We start from the raw sequence: 9010 nt of genomic DNA, 5'->3' as shown, positions 1-9010 counted from the left end.
AATTTAAAATTTTAGTCTGTCTTCCAGCGTATCTAGTAAAAAACAAACATAAAAACCTTCGAGTGGCTTCCTGGTCCGGGATAACGTGTCCAGCTCCAGTGGGGTCCCCTCCGCTCTCAGCCAGCACAGCCCCAAGGTGAGGGGGCAACGTGGTAACACCTGGTGGAGGCCTGGCTGGTTTTGGGGTGTCCTTCCTCTGTGGGGCTCTGCGCCTGAGGTCCTCACCTCCTCCTGGGCAGCAGAAAACCTGGGGGACTTCAGGAAACACGTGCCAAGCCTCTGAGGGATTCAGGGTCCCACAGGCTGGGGGCTGTGCCGGCACCTGTGTGCAGCGCCTGTCCCCGCGCAGGGGCCGGCTCTCTGGCCGACCAACAGCTGTGGCCGGGGTCCCAGCACAGGATCTGCGAGGACACAGTGTGACAGCTCCCCTGGGCCCCACCTGCTTGGGCTTGTCCACGGCTGTCCCGTGGGCCCCCAGCACTGAGCCTGGAGCTGGACCTGGCCACACAGAGGGGCAGGCGTGGGGTCCGCCACCCACCCTCCCGAGCCCCCACCACCTTCCTTAGGGAGGCCAGCGGGCTCCCCTCACCCGAGCCCCCTTGGATGGGCCCAGGCACCTTCCGCCCTGACCCCAGGGAAGGGGATAGTCACAGCCTCTGCCTCCTCCCGTGGTGGCCTCTGCTGGTCCGTCTGCCTGTCTGTCTGCCATGCTGAGCCACCCACGGGCTGCCCTCCGGTGCGGAGGACGCAGCAACCTTTGCTGGTCGCTTTGGGGGGGTGTTCGTTTGGGGGATGAAAAGTTGTGATGTTGAGTGTGACTCAGTATCTCCTCTGGGCCTTTGTACCTTCCTCACAGGGCTCTGGGTGGCCAGGACTTCGTCCTGAGATGTGCTCGGATTTATCCGACTTTTTGTCTGTTGTTGAGAGCGTACCTTTCTTGTCTTTCGTAAGAAATCAATCCTTGTCCTAAGGCAATAAGGATATTGTTTTCTTCTAATAACCCTAATTTTTTAAGTTTAGGGAGGGATCTAATTGTACTTTATTATTCACTAGAAAGCTAGTGGGCGCAGCGGTGTGGACATTTGCTGAAGAGGCCATTCCGTGCCCCTGCTGACCCCCCACCCCATCCCAGGACAGCGGGTTGCCATGACCGCAGGCCTTCTGTTCCGTCAGCTCTGGCCCCACCACGAGGCAGGAACTCTGGGGCTTTGTGATCAACCTCGACACCGGGGGCCTTTCCCCCTCCCCTGCCCCAGCCCCAGACCAGCCCTGGCTACACACAGGAAGTTTTTCTTCCACATTTATTACAGTCAGTTTCCTAATTCCACAAAGATCTCTGCTGGGATTTTGACAGAATTACATTAAATCTACAGATTAACATTGGGGAGAATTGACATTTTGGTGATACTGAATTGTCCCATCCATAGAAATCTCCCCGTTTATTTAGGCCTTTTTTAATGACCTATGACCTTGCATTAATTTCGCCCAGAAATTTTGTTACATTTTAGTATTTTACCATTTGTTTGATGTTAAAACAGTGTTTTTCAATTTGTTATTGCTAGGAGTATGAATGGCTTTTTGTGGGTTGCTCTTGTGGACTCGTATTAGTTCCGGTAATTTATGAATTCTCCTGGATTTTCTAGATACAAAGTTATTTTTCAATTAATACAGCTGAGTTGCTTTTCCTTTGTTGTACTCACTGGTACTTCCAATAACTTTGGGCAGTAGTGGACATCTCTGCTTCATCTTGCCTGCAGTGGGGACGGTTCTAAAGTGTTTCAATAACTAAAATTTTTGTTGTGAAGATTTTGTGAGATACAGTTTATTTGGCTAAAGAAATTTCCGTCTACTCCTAGTTGCTAAACAGGACACATGAACGCTGAGTGAAGTTGGATTGTTTTTCCTGCACATGTCGGGCTGGTGACCCACTTTGGTTCCTTAACACGGCAAACTACAGCAACAGGTTCTGACGCTGGACTGTCTTTGCCTTCCTGGGACAGAGCTACTGGATTAGAAGGAATTACTTTTATTTACATCATACAGTTGGGTTTTAGTTGATTATATGCATTCATTTGGAACTTTTGCATTCATCTGCATAATTTTATTTTTTCTCACATAACCTTTGTCAGGTTTGGGCACCAAGTTTAAACTTGCTTCATACATCTGTTGAGCTGGTTTCTCTCTTTCGATACTCTTTGAATATCAAATTGCTGCATAAATATTTTCATATGCTTATAAAAACCACCTGGGTTTAGTATCTGTATGGGGGCGAATTCTTTTTTTTTTTTTTTTAACTGCAATTCGATTTTTTATTCATCAGCCCAAGTATTTTATCCTTTTCGACCAATTTGATTTTTCTAAAAAGACAATTTCTATTTTGTCTGTTTTCAAATGTATTGACAGAAAGTTATTCATAATGGTTCTGTCATCTGAAATTGTACGTGTCGTGAACTTTCTCAGGTTTTCTATAAATCAGACAACTTCACTAGATTTTTCGGAGAACCATTTTGATTTTGTGGATTTGTTTTTCCTTTGTTGTTTTCTTCTCTCAATTGTACTAACTCCTTTTTATACTTTCTTTGCGTTCTATTGGTCTTATGCTTTAGCTCCCATAAGTGGTCAACTCATTCACTCGTCTCGCAAATCCAGACGCGACTGCTGTGCCGTGACGTTACTGCCAGGTGCCTGCAGGTCCTGACCGTCCTTTCCCGCCGTCCACCGTCCTAACTCCATGTGCTACGTGACTGACCTTGCTACACCAGCTCGCTTCTGGTCCGTGTTTCTTGTATCTTTTTTCTTTCTTTTATCGTCAGCCTTTGTATAGTTCTGTGGGCTCTTTTAGCGGTTATGGTGACCCCGGATCTGATGCTCTCCCCATAGGTCTAGCCGTGGCCGCGGCTACCGAGTGGGCATCTGGACTCGCTTTGCCCATCACTGTTTCTGTGCCTCCCCTGCCACCTTCCCTCTTCTGATGGACCAACGATCTGCCTTTATTCTCCCCATTTTGGGTTAGAAGCTACCGGCTGTATCACTACCCCGTAATGGCTCCTCTACGTTTCTTTCGTTGCCTCCGTAGAACCTCGTGGCTACTTCACGTCATCACTGTCTGATGACATGAAGCGCGGGACCTGCCTCAGCATAGGGCCACCAGCCGCCTGCCTTTCTGTCTGAGCCCCTCCCCGAGCAAGCGCGCTGCGCTCACGGTCCTGGAGCAGCACCGCGGTGACATTCTGCGCCCTTCCCAGACAGAGGCGGACAGAGGAGTGGCTCACGTTTATTCGAACTTCATCCGTACAGTAAAGAACTCTATGAAACTTCATCACATCAGCAGTAAAACACAGTGACAGTGTACGAAATGCGGAGGTTAAAGTGCCGTCGCGGGGAAGAGATCACACAGAAGAGCGGGCCGCCCTGCGTCGGGACGAGGGACTGTGTCAGAACAACACGCTACATGAATTGCAATCGCGTCGTCTCCCAAATAACTTCCTCGCCAGAGGAGAAGCTACTGAGTCTCTGCATGGCTCCCATTCCATTCCCCACTCTGGCAGCCGGCCAGTGCCGGCTTTGCGTGCCGCGGGGCGGGGCGAGCGACGCCTCTGGAAACCCGGTGGGAACGCGGCCGGGTCGGCCTGCACGGCAGAAGGACACGGCGCAGCAGCATGGACACATGAACACGCCTTTGCATCCAGACATGTACACACGCTCAGACACGCACACACACACATCTGTCTGGCCAGACACAGGAAAGCGTTTTGAAAGAACAGTTTGTCTCTGAAACGTAACAAGGGGTCAGACAGAGGCGCCTTCTTTGCTTTGTGCCGTGATCCGAACGCGACGAATGTTCCCCACTCGCGTTTCTGTGCTGGGGTGAGCGTGGCACAGAACGGGGCGGGGGCCGCCTGTGTGCGGGGCGGGTGGTGTTTGGGCCAGAAATGAGGTACTGCCGGGCGAGGCTGAGCCGCGGTGGCCGCGTCACCAAGCCGCGGTCGGCAGCGCCGGTCCAGACGATGCCCTGCAGAAACGGCATCTTTGTATTTTCTTTACAAATAATAAAAAATATTCTAACTCAGTGGAGCTCTTTGAAAAAAATCAGATCCCCCCACTCTTCATAGAAAAGAATTTACTACCTTAAATTATAGTTTGAATTTTCTTTTGAAAATGAAATCTACACAGGTGAAGCGATCTCCTTGGTTTCTACCTGCTGCGGCCGTGGACGCACCTCCGGACGTTACCCAGGGCGTGATTTCACTCACCTGTGGCCGGGTGAGCTCAAGGGTGCCATCCCTCTCCGTGAGAGACCCCCAAACCATTCAGCGGCATGAACCACGTGCTTCGATGTAAACCCCAATAACAAAAAATAGTTTTATATCAAATACAGTATCAAATTGTCATTTCATGTAAACACAGTGATTCTTGGTAAAGATCTGAGACCAAAGTACCATGAAAAATGGTCGTGGGATTAATCCCTGTTTTAAAAAAATCCTAAAACTTGTGAAAGACAGAAGAGTCCCCTCTGCCCTCGGGCGCCGGTCAGCGGTTCGTTCACTTCTCTTGGGAGCAGCCCCAGGTCTGCACGTTCCGCGGGACGCTCGGCCCAGAGACGACCAGCCGCTGCCAGGGCGGCTCCTCCCGCCAGCAAGGCGGCGCGCACGGGGTGGGGCCTGCTCACCCGCAGCCCCTGTCCACGCCTGGTTTCCCGAGGAAGCTTCCGTGGACGAGGGTCTTCCCGTGGACCTGGCCTCTGGCCTGGAGAGGGTCCGACCGCGCCCGCACGCGGCCAGGTGGCTCTCGTGCTGGGCTACTGGGGTCCCCCCTTGTAGGGTATCTTAGAGCACCGTCCCCTCGCCAAGCGACGCAAGCCCAAGCCAAGGAGAACTGAGATCCACACTCTGGCCTCCTGCGTGGCGCCCGCGACGTCTGCGCCCGGCCTAGCCCTGGAGGTCGGCGAAGGAGGCCTGGCCGCTCTCACTGCAGCTGGACGAGTGGCTCAGCACGGCCGACCCCGGGCTCGACTCTGCGGGGAAACCAGGCGAGACGCCGCGCTTGGCTCTTTCCTCGCGCACTGGACCCTCTCCTCACACGGGCTGGGGCGCAGCGGGCGCGGCGCCGGCTCACCTGAGCTGCTCAGGCGCTGCGCAGAGCCGGACTTGCCCAGGTGGGGGGACAGGCTGCTGGCCGGCACCCAGCCCTCCTTGCCCGTGCCGGGGTCCCGCACGAACCTGCAAGGGGTGGGGTCAGCCCGGCCGCCACGCGCAGCGCGGCCAAGGTGTGGGAGCAGGCGGCGTCTTACCACAGGCCCTCGTGGCCCTCCCGGACCAGCTCCACCACGTCCCCGCTCCTCACGGCCAGGGCGCCGGGGCCGCCCTCCACGGGGCCCACCACGACCGTGCGTCTGCCCGGGACCTGGGGTGGGCAAAGGCACGCAGGCGCCGGGACATCAGCACGCGCCTCTCAACACCCGCAGGCAGGCGGCCCGCCCGCCGTCCCCACGGCACAGGCCAGGACGTCCGGGGACTTCAGACCGCCCAGCACCGAGGGGACACTACGTGCCTCGGGAGCCCCGGCGAGACTCTGCCTAACCCTGGAAAGGTCTCCAGTCTCCGAGGGTGCTCGCCGCACAGCACAGCCGACCCCTCCAGCGCGCCCTGCGCCCGGCCCTTCGCGCCCGCAGTCCCTCCCCCGGCGGTCTTCCCTTCCTTCTGCCTACATGCTTGCCCTCCTCCCAGCCCGTGTTCAGGCAGCTGTCCCTGCCCACCAGGCCACCTGTCTCGCTAAGCCCCCAGGCTCCTCCGAGGGTGGAGGCTCCCGTGGGTTCTGTTCCCGCTTCATCTGCAGTGCCCAGAACTGGGCCGGGCACAGACCCCGGTGCGGGAGGTTCTGTCGTGGGCTGCGCAGCCTGAGACATGGAAGCTGCCCTGGGGGTATGGGGGGACGGCCCGCACTGGCTCCTGCCCCACCCCCAGGGGAGCAAGACCAGGCCCCTGGCCAGGCCCATCCCGGCCTCCAGCCGGCGCCTGCCCTGGTCTGTGCCGCCTGAGCCCTCCCTGCACCCGCTGGTCCTCATTCTGGACGTTTCCGCCCGCCGCTACAGCGCTGGTGCCGGACCAGGCCCAGCACGGAGTGGGCCAGCACCATCTGGGTACAGTCCTGGCTCTAACGGTTGAAGATGCAAATAGCTTCTCTCTGCCTCTCATAAAAACAGGACGTGGTCTAGAACGCAAACCCACGCTTAGGACAGTCCGATGTTCTTACAGACGAGAACAGCTGGGTGCAGTTTTAGGGAAGCTCAGTGCGGACTTGCCGCGGCTGGGACGGTGGGGTGTGGCTGTCTGGAAGGGAGGGTGCCCCCGCGTGTGCTGCGCGGAGAGGCGGGCGGGGGCTCGGAGCCGCAGGGAGCCTCGGGGACTGGGACTCAATCCAGGGAACAAGCGTCTCTGAAGTGCAGGTGTCAGAAGGACCTGAGGCCCCAGGACGCGGCCGAGGTGCCCCTTCCAGACCCCACCCCCAGCGGGACCGAGGCTGAGTTACCAGCTTCTTCGGGGGGGCCCCGCCATCTTCCTCTGCGTCGGACGAGTTGACGGGCTCCTCCGCGCTCGACCAGTCCGCGTCATCCCCGGGGCCCTCCGGAGAGTGGGAAGTCTTGCTCCAACCTGAGGGGACAGGCGCCGTGAGGGCCGGCCGTGGGGTCTGCGCGAGAGCCACAGCCCGCAGGCGCCGCCCTGGCCCTGGCACAGCGGGGTGTCCCCCCCGGTTTGTAGAGGGCGCTGCGGCCGCAGGCGTCAGAACGCCCGGCTCACAGGAGGGTGGTGGGTGCACCTGCACCGTCTGCGGCCGCCTGGCGGGAAAGCGAGCACCAGGCCTGCCCCGGGCGCGTGCCCTGTCGGCAGAGGAGGGAGGCCCGCCTTGCCGGGTCAGCGCCCCACGTGGTGACCCCCTCCAGGGAAAGGTGCTTTTCGTTAACCTGTAACATTCAGCATCTATGGCACCCGCGGAAACAGTTTCCAATAAAAACGCTTGAAGTCCACTGAGAGGATCGGAAGCCCTTGACCGATAAGAGCGGAGGGCCGAAGTCCTCACCGCGCGTTGGGCAAACCGAGGCACCGAGAGCCTGAGTCGGGGGTCTGGGGCCACCCCCCCCACTGCAGCTGGTCGCCAAGTGAGGGGCAAAGCTGCTCCCGGGATTCCAGGCCACGCACGTCCCTCCGCGAGCTGCTCCTGCCAGGGGCCCCGAGGGGCAGCACTGACCCCCACGTGGGGGTGGCGCAGGGCGGACCCCACAAACACCAGCAGCTCCCTGCGGGGCCAGGTCACAGGTCACACTGAAGGACGCTCGGCAGAGAGCAGCATGTGGGGACACAGGCGGCTGCCAGTGGGATTCGGGCCGGGGCTTGGCCAGCTCCGAGTTCTACCTGGTGCCAGGAAGCGGCACTTTCCTGCCAGAGCAGGCGCTGGGCGTGCGAGGACTGTAGACAGGCCGTACGCGCAAGCGCCTGTGTGCCCGCCTGCCTGCGGCCTCGGCGCCCATTGCCTGGCAGTGAGGCCCGTGCGGGGAGGAGCCGCCGTCCGCGCAGCACAGGGGCCCGGCCGGCCCCAGGCCAGGGGAGAGGGCTGGTGGCACACGCGTTTCCGGCTGCCGCAGCCCCACCGTCCCTGCCTGGGCACAGGTGCAGCTGCCCAGGGTGGGCGGCTCGGACACGGGGATGGGCGCTGACGCCTGGCTGGAAGCGTCCTCCCCGTCCCCGGCTGCCACGAAGCGCTGCGACCGGCCTCTGGCCAAGCAGCACCGCACCGAGGGTAGTGAGGACAGAAGACAAGATGGCTGCGTGGGCCGCAGCCGGTGGCGACAGACTGCAGGGGCAGCCCCTGCTTCAAGAGCGGGGGCTGTGGCTGTCAGGGACCTCAAGCCACTCCCTGCCGGGGGCCCTGCCTTACACAGTGGGAGGGGAAGGGCAGCTGCGCTCGGGTGACCACGCTGAGGCGCCAGCCATGGGAGGGAGGCAGAAGCGCGTGAAGCCCAGCGACCGCAGGCCCGGACGGTCACCCTCGACTGGGTGCTGGGGGACTTCGCGCAAGGCTCTCAGGCCCGGTGGCCGATCGCGAGGCCACCCCATAAAACAGTCCTCGACGTTCGCTGGCCAAGAGGCCTTCGGAAGGCCGGGGCTGAGGCTCGTGGGCACCTGCCACCAACGGAAACGTCAACAGGCAGATGGCTTTGACCCCGCGCAGTCTTCCTCTGGGCCACGCGAGGCTGCGCTCCCAGGAGGCCGCCAACAAGAAACAGCTCCTCTCCCAAGTGCCCGCAGGCCGCGCCCAGGAGCCCTGGGTGTGGCGGGCATGCTGGCACTGCTCACATCCCTGGGGGCCTCTCCAAAGTTTGGAAAATGCAGCAAGATTCAGAACACGAAACCCTCTCCTGACACCGGAGACCCTCCGGACGGCGGTCTCCCGGGACAGTGTTTGTCCTCGACGCCAGGGAGGCAGGAACAAGGCCACCGCCCGCCGTGCACCTGCCACCTGCCCAGGAAAGGACGCCTCACGGCCGGGCAGCTGCTGCGTCCTGTGTGTCCACCAACAAGCATCAGCGCAGACTGCGGACATGGGAGGGGGCCGTGACGGGGCCGCAATGGAGCCTGTTGGGCGTGGCAGCCGACTCCGCCCTTGAGCAGTGAGGCCACCCCACCCAACCCCAGCTGCCAGGTGACGGTGACAGCCCAGCCGGCGCGAGGGCAGCAACAGCGGCCGGGACGCGTCTGCCTAGTGGTGAGCCACCCTCGCAGGCCCCGTCCCCGGGCACTGGCTGCTGAGCGGCGGCGCCACCCGCTCCCGGCCCGGAAGACCCCCTCAGGTATCGTCCCCGGCGGCGCCGCGGCGGCTGAGTGGACAGCACCCTGGCCAGACGGCAGGGGCGGCGGGACGGGGCGGCTCTACCTCGTACACCAAAGGGCGTCGGGTCACTCTTTACTTGGAGCCGCTTGGCTTTCTTGTCGGGGCTGGTGGGAGAGGCTGCGGG

General features: G+C 59.9%; 1 protein-coding gene across 1 annotated transcript in view; it reads right to left on the bottom strand.

Annotated features, from left to right (window-relative positions):
* Positions 1–4916: 4916 nt before the first annotated feature.
* The window catches only part of MCF2L (MCF.2 cell line derived transforming sequence-like), a 32349-nt gene continuing 28255 nt past the window's right edge, over positions 4917–9010 (bottom strand). The window contains exons 24-27 of the mRNA XM_012662826.1: positions 6529–6650; positions 5291–5403; positions 5116–5219; positions 4917–5014 (exon numbers count right to left, since the gene is read on the bottom strand). Of these exons, the coding sequence (XP_012518280.1) occupies positions 4929–5014; positions 5116–5219; positions 5291–5403; positions 6529–6650 (425 nt within the window). The 3' untranslated portion in view covers positions 4917–4928. The remainder of the gene's footprint in view (positions 5015–5115; positions 5220–5290; positions 5404–6528; positions 6651–9010) is intronic.

This window comes from Propithecus coquereli, unplaced genomic scaffold, assembly GCF_000956105.1.
Source record: "Propithecus coquereli isolate 6110/MARCELLA unplaced genomic scaffold, Pcoq_1.0 Scaffold782, whole genome shotgun sequence".
NCBI lineage: Eukaryota > Metazoa > Chordata > Mammalia > Primates > Indriidae > Propithecus > Propithecus coquereli.
This window is presented reverse-complemented; position numbering and strand designations above follow the sequence as displayed.